This window comes from Eurytemora carolleeae, unplaced genomic scaffold, assembly GCF_000591075.1.
Source record: "Eurytemora carolleeae unplaced genomic scaffold, Eaff_2.0 scaffold1269, whole genome shotgun sequence".
Taxonomy (NCBI): Eukaryota; Metazoa; Arthropoda; class Copepoda; order Calanoida; family Temoridae; genus Eurytemora; species Eurytemora carolleeae.
In genome coordinates, this window is record NW_019397165.1 from 86522 (window position 1) to 98122 (window position 11601).

General features: G+C 35.6%; 2 protein-coding genes across 2 annotated transcripts; one reads left to right on the forward strand and one right to left on the reverse strand.

Moving 5' to 3' along the window:
* Nucleotides 1-2401: 2401 nt before the first annotated feature.
* On the reverse strand, nucleotides 2402-9301 carry LOC111712442 (uncharacterized). Its single transcript, XM_023487044.1, has 7 exons — nucleotides 9191-9301; nucleotides 7757-7904; nucleotides 5694-5746; nucleotides 4675-5245; nucleotides 4226-4296; nucleotides 2782-2900; nucleotides 2402-2507 (listed from the first exon to the last, which is right to left on the reverse strand). The coding sequence occupies exons 1-7, from the start codon at nucleotides 9299-9301 to the stop codon at nucleotides 2402-2404; spliced, it is 1179 nt and encodes a 392-aa protein (XP_023342812.1).
* On the forward strand, nucleotides 6344-7026 carry LOC111712439 (uncharacterized). The gene is made up of 2 exons (XM_023487041.1): nucleotides 6344-6445; nucleotides 6531-7026. The coding sequence occupies exon 2, from the start codon at nucleotides 6569-6571 to the stop codon at nucleotides 7004-7006; it is 438 nt and encodes a 145-aa protein (XP_023342809.1). The 5' UTR covers nucleotides 6344-6445; nucleotides 6531-6568; the 3' UTR covers nucleotides 7007-7026.
* Nucleotides 9302-11601: the final 2300 nt, after the last annotated feature.

The following is an 11601-nucleotide window of genomic DNA, read 5'->3' on the forward strand; positions in this document are numbered from 1 at the left end:
CTTGAGCGGCAAACCTGGGGATTTCTACCCCTGGTTGTCAACCATCCTGAACGGGTTCAACTTGACCCAAGCTGCAGATGTTGTCAAAGTTGCTCTTACCCTCCAAGCCATCCCTCTTGCCAAACGAGGACCCTTCAACAACATTACTGACTGGACCACTTTCAAGACCAAGCTATTTGAAGAGTTCGGAAGTATTGATATCTTTGGAAGAGACGTCAATCAATTGTTCAACCTCCTTCCCCGCTACGAATCAGTCCAGGAGGTCGCCGAGGACCTCACCCATAAGATTAAAACTCTGCAGGCCAACCTGGAAATCATGCAAAATTTCCATGTCAAGGAAGACCTTCATAGTGTTGCCCTCACTCAACCTCTAGTGCAGAACATCATGAAGAGCCTATCTCTAGAAGTGAGACCATCCTTCAACGATCAATTCTCCAAATTCCGTGACCAGTGTCCAGCTAATGTCCGACCTCCGGCCACCTTCTTGTTCCTAGCTAATTTTGTGGAGAAATTAGAAAAGAATTATCGGTCAACTCCTTTTCTCTACAACCTCGACCTCTCCCCAGCAAATGTAGGGATCAATGTAGTTAGACAAGAAGCCTCCAAACCCAAACCTCAGCCTCCGCATCCTTCCAAACCCCAGCGAATTAGTCCTCTGAAGCCCTGTGCCTTGTGCACTGTCATGGGATTTGAGGACAACCATTTCTCCCTCTCCAAATCCTGGCGCTGGCAAGCTGAGTTCTCCTGAGATCCTCAAACTCATCTCTGACAATCATCTCTGTTTCACATGTGTCCAAGCCCATGGGAAGTACTTCAAGTGCAAGACTACCTTCTACAACGGCACCCCCAAAGCGTGTCCCAAGGGTTGCTCGGAAAAGGGAATTCCTGTGCATAGGCGCGCCTGCATGCACAGCAACCAGGCTCCTTTCATCTCTGTCTCCAAGGTCAGCACCAACAAGTCAGTTCCCCTGGTGGAGACCATACTCCTAGGCAACACCCCCATAGGAATCCAATATGACACAGGATGTCAACTTAGCTTCATTTCCAAGTCAGCCCTCTCAAACATCCCTCAAACAATGTACTCCCTTGGGAGTTCATCTCAAGTAAAGATAATGACTTACCCAGCTAGCAAAATAACCGATTTCGGCTATACCGCCTCGTATATACGACAGGCTTCACCAGAGTTGGGCGGAGCTCCGATCATCATGTCCGATATAGGTCCTGGCGGTATAGTAAACGGCACCCACCCAATTTTGTCGTACATACGATGTAGTATATACTATAGCGAAGATATGATCTCCCACATCTAAACACTTCGATGTCGGAACCATGTAGTATATACTAAATCGAATTCTATCTCACCGATGTCTACATTCTACATCGGTAAGAAAGAATTTGATTTAGTATATACTACATGGTACCGACATTGAAGTGTTTAGATGTGGGAGATCATATCTTCGCTATAGTATATACTACATCGTATGTATGACAAATCTGGGTGGGTGCCGTTTACTATACCGCCAGGACCTATATCGGACATGATGATCGGAGCTCCGCCCTACACTGGCGATGTCTTCATTCTACATCGGTGACTTTTCCTCCGATGTCTGCATTCTACATCGGTGACTTTTCCTCCTATGTCTACATTCTATATCAGTGACTTTTCCTCCGATGTCTACATTTTACATCGGTGACTTTTCCTCCTATGTCTACATTCTACATCGGTGACTTTTCCTCCGATGTCTACATTCTACATCGGTGACTTTCCCTCCGAAGTAGAATGTAGACATCGGAGGTAAAGTCACCTATGTAGAATGTAGACATCAGAGGAAAAGTCACCGATGTAGAATGTAGACAGCGGAGGTAAAGTCACCGATGTAGAATATAGACAGCGGAGGTAAAGTCACCAATGTAGAATGTAGACATCAGAGGAAAAGTCACTGATGTAGAATGTAGACATAGGAGGAAAAGCCACCGATGTAGAATGTAGACAAAGGAGGAAAAGTCACCGATTTAGAATGTAGACATGTGCATTCTACACCAGTGATTTTCTTTCCGATGTCTACAATCTACTCTGAGGGAGTGATTGCAGTACCGTCATGAGCTGCGAAAAATGACCTTGTGAACCTCTGGATTTCTTAAAATGTAATAAAACGACAGTATATTTAATTTTGCTTTTGATGGCAAATATAAAATAAGCTTGGAAGTCATTTTTTAAAATTCAGAGTACAATGGGGTAATTTTGCGAGGCTCGAGGCAGCTCTGCACAGCCTTGCCTACCGTTCAAACCTATGCTATAAAAAATAAGGGATGTTTAACTATAGAAATATTATATATCTAAAATGCATTTAAAAATGTAAGTTAAAAAATTCCATCCCTGAGAATCATCCTGAGATTCGTCCTAAGAAGAACCATCCTGAGAGGAACTGCACTCCATAGAGTTCTTCCTCTTCTTTGCTGCTCTCGCCTCAGCTATTTGGATGCGGTCTTTCACACGGCTCCTTGCTCTTAAAACATATTCAGCATTAGCTTTAAATGTATAATATCAGCCAACAAAAATACATAACAGGAATTGCAGAAAAATTTAAACAATATTAAGTAATTGAAAGGAAAAATATTGTTAAACTAGTTATGTATTTCAAGTATGTTACAATTCTTAAATCCTTAATTGTTAAATTTCATTCCAGCTTGAATTAACCTTATTCAGGTCTCTGTCTGATTTACCCAAAAAAGTCCCGGGGAATTCCCCCCCCCCCCCATGATATCAGGATTTATAAATACCTGCGGAACACATCAGCGAAGCCCCTGCGGACTTCAGCCTTCTTGGCGGAGCTTGGATGGTCCACACCGTAAACGTTCATCATGGATGCCACCAGGTTGGGGCACAACTCTTCAAATTTCTAAGCAAAGTAAATATTGATTTATTAATTATTTGATTAGTTTATTCTGATGCAGAGCTGAAATTAATTTATTTTGATTCAGAGCTGAATCTGAGTGCTGAAAAATGGATTAGGATTCAACTTTCACAACTGTATTCGACACGACCAGGGGCTGACACAGGATTTAAGTGAGGGTGGTGCAAGATTTATTTAGGAACAAAAAAATTCAGAATTAAAAACAAAAAATTGCGCCGCCAACGAAATTTTTTTTTGACGTAAGACTATAAAAGAGACAAAATTCATGACTAACGATTAAAAAACTAGATTTGTTACTTTTCACACATTATGTTTATTAAGAAAAATCTTTTTCCTGTTTTGCATTAGAAAGAACTTTAGCATGCTATTCTGAAAATAGGAACAAAAATAAAGGATTAGGACAGGAATTTAGGAACAATTAAAAGATTGTTCAGGAATTAGGAACAATAAAGGATTGGGCAGTGCTTAGGATCCGGATCCGTTGGATCCGCAAGATTTTGGCTTCTTGGATCTGGATCCAAGGGGCAAAATATCAACCAAAAACTGCAAGAAAACGAAATTTTAATCTCAAAACCCAAATCTAAATTATTGAAAAAATAGAAATTATAAAAATTTTCTAATTTCTGAATGGTTCTACAAGTTTCAGCATTAAAATAACCAAAAAAAAAGACGAAAAGTTTAAAATTTTTGCTTTGTTTAAAAAATTCAGTAAATTTTAAAGAAATAACCTGGATCTGGATCCGGATCCATTTTTTTCCAGTGCGGATCCAGGATCCGGATCCGGATCCGCATCAAAATTAGTTGGATCCTAAGCACTGGGATTAGGACAGGAATTTAGGAACAATTAAAAGATTGTTCAATGTTCAGCTTGAAATTGAAAAACACATAGGATTTATCAAATTGGGAACATTTATTGCCTAGAAATCTGTCAGGGGGGGGCGAATGTCCCCCCCCCCCTGGACTCGACTATGAAGCAAAGTTTTTTTATTTTCATCTTATTATGCTAAAGCTTAATGGATATCAGGAAGTTTGCACAGATTACGAAGTTGCGGTATTAAAAGTTAACCGAGGCTGTGAAGGTTATGTAGGTGTCATAGGACCCCACAAACAGAAGAAACTGATTTCCTCTGGGATGTTATGCCATAACGGCCTCAACCTGGGCGGGATTGACCTGTTAAATATTCAAAGTTAATTCTCAATAAAACTTAAATCATCATGATAAAAGTCTATATTTTGAATCAAAACTTGTTGAAATTGTGCAAACATGTTCAAATTCAGTATTTTAAAATCAGCGATCAATAAAGAATTACTGAGCACATATGCTCCAGCTCCATGACATCTTCTGCAGTTTTCAGCATATTAGCAGTGATCTTCTTACCCACTGAAATTAGAGTAAAAATATAGAAAGCTTTAATGTTTGTAGTATCAAGATGTTTTCAGTCATTTAATATTTCTTTTCAATAATTAAACACTTCAACCCACCCACCCCCGTCAATCAAAAAATCATCTTTTGTAAGCTCCTGTACTCAAAATATTGTTCAACAATTTCTTTTTTATTAATAACTAGCTGAAGGGCCTGGTGTTGCCTGTGGAATTTTTTTTTAAATCTTGAGAAAAAATTTCGAATACCTTTTAGCCTATAGCACTCTTGGCCACCCGTTAGTGTCCACAAAAAAAATTCAGCACAATCAGTCCAGCTTTTTTGCCGGCTATACGCAACATTTACATGAATGTCTCATTTCACTATATAGATTATTACCTTCTTTAGCCTCCTCCTCCTTGCTTGAAGAGGTTGCTTTATTCTCCGATAGCTTTTTATCAAAAAACTCTTTCATTTCAGAGAATCTGATTTCCAAGAACTCGACTAAAGAGCAGCCATCCGGCAAACCTGGAAAGTTCTCCAGGGTTCCGATCTGCAGCTGGTTTGGATTCACAGTAAGCTCCTTGGTTGGCTCCCCAACTGGAAACGAGGTTGGAACCACATCAGCAGGCTCCTTGGTCAGATTTACAGGCCCCTTGGTCAGATTCACATCAGGCTCCGTGGTTGTATTCACAACAGGGTTCGAGGTTGTATTCACAACAGGGTTCGAGGTTGTATTCACGACAGGGTTCGAGGTTGGACTTACATCAGTTGGATTCACATCAGGCGACTGGGATTGATTCATACTGGGCTCCGGAGTTGGATAGTATCCAAATCCCGATTCAGGATACACATATCCAGGCCCGTATACGCCTCCTGAATTAGACTCGTACCTAGGCTCATATCCATATCCATATCCAACATATCGATCACCTCCAATACCTCCAGTTGAATCTTGATATGTACCAACCTAAACAAAAATCTTAATTAACAGCTGACAGACAGAGTTTTCCTTTTCACAAATAAATAGCAGTATGGAAAATTTACAAAAAATACAAAAAAATTATTTTTTACACAGTAACACAATGAATCCTTCACAAATAAAAACTGGAAAATTGGTCTTTATATGATAATTAAAGTGGAAAACTTTTACTAGTGAATGTGAACATGAAATTTTGAGAACCATAATTAAAAATTAAATTAATAAATTAAATTGAAGCTTCAGATTTAAAATTTACATAATTGAAACATATTTTTATGGGTTATTGTCGGGCAAGGTGTTAAAAATTTGTATATGTAACTTATTTTGAAACCAGCTAATGTATATTTTCGATTTCCCCCAACAAATTTGGAAAAGTTTTTGTTTAACTGAAAACCAAAATTTATCATATGTCTAAGATTTACGTGGAAACTAATACCTTCTCCGATTGAGATTGCGAGATCTCCTTCATCACATCCTTCTCAAACTGATCTTGATAATCATTTGTAAAAATCAAAAGAACTTAATTCTTAATTCTTCATAAAAACTTGTGCGCAATATTTTCCATCACGTCGTAACACTTTTTTGTACATTATTCATTCTGCGCAAATTGCTCAAAAACATTTATAACTAATAATTACTACTTAACCGGGAGATTAAGGGAGGATAATTAAAATGAGGGGAAAACCACTTAGCCGAGGGCCTCCAAGACCCTCTTGGGGTTCTAAACCTGACGAGCGTAGGGAGGGAGGTTTAGAACCCCAAAAAGGTCGAGGAGGCCCAAGGCTAAGTGGTTTTCCCCTCAATTTAATTATCCTCATGAAAACTCCCGGTTAAGTAGTAATTTATCGTTTAATCTCCTGTTCAACGAAATAACCAACCGTGGGGGATAAAATAATAATGAAATCAATAAAACTATCAATTATGATTTTAATTCTCTTATTTCTTACTAATGCATATGGAAGAATATTTAATAAGCAAATTTAATGATTTCTAAAAATAGTAATTGGGTTTCTAAATTTCTCAATATTTTTGTGAAAACTTTGCAACATTTTTGTGAAAACTTCACAAAATTTGTATAGATATTCAGAAACTTCGCATTCAAGAAAGAGCTTCCGTACCATTAACATGTCATCCATCATTTTTCTCAAATCTGCTCTTGAGCTTTTAAAGCCGGATTATAGAAAAAAGGTAAGAACTAAATTGAAAAAGAATTGTCTTAAAATTGATATAAATCAAATTGGTGAGCTCCTGGTGTCAATGATCTCTTTTTTAGTGCCAGAAAACCTGGATGAACTTCATAGAACATACTGGATGAAACAGCGCTCAGACAAGAAGGAAACCAAGTTCCTAGTTCCTAACGATGGGCCAGTAAATTTTGCAGCTGTTATTGATGATTATCTGAACGTGATTAAAAGTAGCCTTGGTCATTTCACGGGTCGAGTATTTTTTAAGGGTACTCCTGCTGCATATGCTGACCAGCCTATGGGGAAAAATCTTGTAAGTAAAGTGCCATGTGAAATGGCAACAGTTCTTGGTCTAGATAATCCAGTATCTTTTACATTTCATTCTCTACGTCGCTCGTCCGCCACAGCAGCAGCTGACAGCGGAGCATCCGTTCAACAGCTTATGGATTTTTATGGATGGTCTAATCCGAGCATGCCTCAAGAATATGTATCATCAAGCAAAGCTTCTGTAAAATCCATGGCTGATAAACTTCAAGGACCTTCTAATCAAGTAGAAAAAACATAGGTTAGCGAAGTCAGAATAGAGAATATTGAAAAGTGTTCCTTAGCTTCACCTCCTCAGAGTAGAAAGCCCTATGTGATTCAAAATACAGACAAAATGGTAATTATCGAACATTTTCATGGGAACAACTTTACAATGTAATTATGTAAACCCGAAAAGAATGATGTAATATAATATATTTGATGACAGCTCAGTAAAGCTGTATGTACATGTTTTGATCTTTCCTAGATCAAATATTAAACTAGGTGTAGTTTACTATTTTATTCAAAATTGATTGAGAGAGCGATAAATGTAAAAATAAAATTAAATTAGAGAACTATTTATTTGATAAATCTGTATGGATCACAGGGAGGATAATTACTTATCCTCCCTGTAAAGAGGGAGGATAAGTAATTATCCTCCCTGTAAATAGGGAGGATAAGTAATTATCCTCCCTGGAAATAAAAAAGTAGGGAATTTAAGGTTGGTTATTTCGTTGAACAGGAGATTAATATTCTAAAACTTTCTTTAAAAATAACAATTTCAACATTTAATAAATAAATCTAACATCAAATAACACCAAATAAAGATTAAGGGGCTGTATGCATATTTTCAAAAGACCCTCAATTGATAGCATCCTGTCAGATTAGCATAAAAGCTTTGTATATCAAGTATTATTGTGATATTTTATTTTTATTGGTCATCTCTGTACTAAAGCTCATTGAGAAATTATCAGAAAACAATGTTTTCTTACATTACATTATTTAAAGTTACCTCCAAGGTTCTGTATACAGGGTGGCTCTAGAGGACCCTTAGGAAAACCATAATTGTACTCTTGGTCCAAGCTCATCACATAGTCGTTAAGGTGAGGAGGCTGAGTTACATTTCGTGAGGGCCTTGATCTTTTAGATGGCTTAGTCATCTGAAAAAGTTAACATTTTTAATTATGCATTGCAGTATCACAATACATTAATATATAAAGATTTAGGCAGCCTTGGTAAGATTACATACAATGTACATATTTTGTTAACAAAAATACAGTGCAGAAGTTCTAAAATTCTAAAAGTGTAATTTCAAGTGACCCTCCATACAAATAGGGGAATGCCAGGTTTACAACCTTTGTGTGCTTAACAAAAAGTTACTTTGTCACTTGAAATTTGAAATTACACTTTCAGTCCAAATGAAATAAATTTAAAAATCGGATACTTTGATGAAAGTTAAAAATATTACAGCATACATAATTTACATACAAATAATACTAGACAATTTTTCAGTGTGTGTGTGGGGGGGGGGGGGGGTTGATGCGGAAGAGGGAAACTAGATTGTGTGGAGTAGAGGAATGCATGTAACAATTTCGTTGTGCTGTATTTTAATGCACTTTTTAACCAATCTATCCCTAGCAATGTAAACCTCTCTAAAATTTTGAAAACAAAATTGCATAATAGAAAGTAATAGAGAATTACAATGCAGATTATAAACATGGGACACATTTAAATAAACTCGACAAAGGATAGAATCATTGACCATGTCTTTAACATTCACAACTTCAACTAAATTTCTTTCTATTACAAAAGTTGTTATATTTGCGTGAACTGGACTGAAGCAGAAGAAAGATACATTGATAGTTTCATAATATCTATTAGCAAACTCAGTTAGGGGATGTGTACGAGATCTCAAAAATCTACAAAATTTAGAATTAAATGATTCAAAAAGAAATGCACTATTGGATGTAAGGGGTCCATGTCGTCTGGCATCCTCAGCATAATGAAGAATTCCATGGAAATTAAAAGTCAAAAAAGATGTTCCATACATATATCTACTTTGAACTAGAAAAGTGTGAATAAGTTTATGGGCATATTCTGAATGTTCATCTATGTATTTTTGATTTTTGAGCAAAGAAATCCCTTGGTGAAGGCACATGAAACTTTGATATTGGTCAGGGGGTATATCTTGTAGTACAAAAGGTGCTGCTTAAAGAAGGAAGACTCTAAAATCGTCTGATTTGTAATTTTTGAAATCTGAAATTTCCTTTGGTTTGTGATCAAAGCATTTGTAAACAACAGATTTATTAAAAATAGCTATTCTCGAGTTGATACGTTGTATAAGAGCTTCAGGAAATTTAGGAAAAATATTATTTCCACAAACTCAAATTTCGATAATTCTTTTTACTACACCTCCAAACCCCCCATGCATTAAATCCATGTTTACATCCCTGACTATATCTAGATCTCTCAAAATAGTAAGAGGGCTTCTAGAAGCTGGTAGTTGGTTATCAGCAGAGTGGGATCTAAACTCATCATTTGTATGTAAACCATGCATTCTTAAGGGGTCTTTAGGTATTTCAAAAAGAACTTTATGGCTGTCATAGCACCAATAACCCTTTATTTTGCAACAGTCACAAGCACCTTCTTTTGAGTTAAAGGAATTAATAGCTTTTACAAAGGATTTAGCAGGTAAATCACAGCATATTAATTTTAGGACGAATCTTACATTTTGAAATCCATTATCAAACAAGCTTTGAAGAGAAGTCATGGTTTCCTTCATGAAGTCTAAGCTAACAGGTTTACCTTTTCCATAACACATAGCAAGCGGGAAAACTATATCCTTTTTAAGGCCATGAATTTTACCCAGAATACTCCAAAATCCCATTTTTGAATGGTGAAACTCCATCAATGTTCAAACTTATTGAGAGGATATCAGGAATTTGGCCAATTTTTGACCTGTATTCTTTGAATAGGATCTTTAATTGGTTTAAAGGTTCGAAAAAAAATATCGCTGTCCAGATTTATTTCTTATTACAATTTTTTCACTCTTTTTAAAAATAGTTCTGCTGTCCTTGGGTAAATCAGACATGAAAGTAAAGGAACCTGCGTGTTTTCATAGAATTTTCAGCAGACTACTGATGGCTATGCGGGGGATGTTGAATTGAATTGCCCAGGTTTTAAAATCTTCCAAAAACCCTTCCAGAGTTCCGACCACTTTAATCGTATCTGGATCTAAAGAAAAAATCGAATAAACAACTTAGTTCAAAGTTTTAGAATAAAGTTTTAATACATCCGTTTCCTCGTTTTAATTTTCTATCAGTTTCTGCATTTTGGTCTATTTCAAGTTTTAGGAAAAAGTTTTAAATTCAGCAGAATAAAAGGTTAAAGCTGTTTTTATTTTTTTTTGGTAAAAAGTGAAAAGCTAAAAGTATGGTTCAATGAACAGTGCTTAGGATCCAACTAATTTTGATGCGGATCCGGATCCTGGATCCGCACTGGAAAAAAGTGTATCCGCATCCAAATCCAGATCTGGATCCAGATCCAGGTTATTTCTTTTTTCCGGATATTTTTATGCTAAAACTTGTTGAACCATTCAGAAATTAGGAAATTTTTAAAATTTCTCTTTTGTCTAGTTCAGATGTGGGTTGAGATTAAAATTTAGTTTTAGTAATTGGTTTAGAATTATGTTTATTTTCTTTAAAAGAAATTATCCGAATTCAAAACTTATCAAGCCAGATCAAATTAAAACTTCATGTGTACCGTTGATAATGGGGCATGCCATCTTTAAATAGAGGGTCCCTTTAAGATCTATGGATGTAATGGAATAGGGTTTCTTCTTTTAATTTGAATGATTTAGAACTATTCATAAGAAATATTTATTCTTCTTTAATTTCTTCTTTATTTTCTTATTCATGAAGTTCAACTGAAAAAAAACAATATTTACGAAATTATCATATATACATACATTTGTTAAGGATAATCTATATTCAATATATATTTTGAAATAAACTATTATCTTCTTATTATTTTTAGAAATTTACTTACATCAGTTGGACAAATTCTATATTTTTATTCTTTCCTATCCATTCTCTTCAGTCCTAAATTCACATTCATTTTGGATAAACAAATAAACAAATTTGATAAATCAATTTTCTTTGAATGTTTGCTTTTGATTTACTTTTCTTTAAATCCAAATAAAATGCCTGATGTTTCCATTCTAACTTTTTAACTCCTACTGGCCTAACTATCTGTGCATTTCTACCTGCGCACTGTGCAGTGTGCATAAACTTTCAAATCTTACAAACTATAAATATACATAAAACATGAGGAAATAAATCACAATATTATTTTAATACAATGGAATGGGGCAAAACACACCCACAAATTATATTCAATTATAATCTGAAAATGCTCCTTTTAAAGGGACTGTTAATGTAATTTCAAGTTCGACCCTCTATGCAAAGAAGGCAATGCCCTGCAATTCACAACAGTACCCTTAAAAACTTTCACTGATCAATAATGTGGAAGATGTCTTTTTTTACGGTTAAAAACTGTAAAATTCTTATAATATCTATCCGTTTTACTGTAGTAGAAATGAACAGGTCACATGTCAAAATAATCAGTTTTTAAATTTCTTAACATTGATATTTAATTCATACATTATCAAACAAAGCTTGTGAGAATCGGAAGTTGACATCTTTACTTGAAATTACAGAATCATTTTTAATGGGAATCGCTACAGGCTCCTAAAAATTGAATTTCACTTTTTTAGTATTACAAGTACTTTATCTATTCAAGAGTGATGAACCATAATATCAGAAAAATCATTTTTAACAGATGCACTAAAAAAGCTTT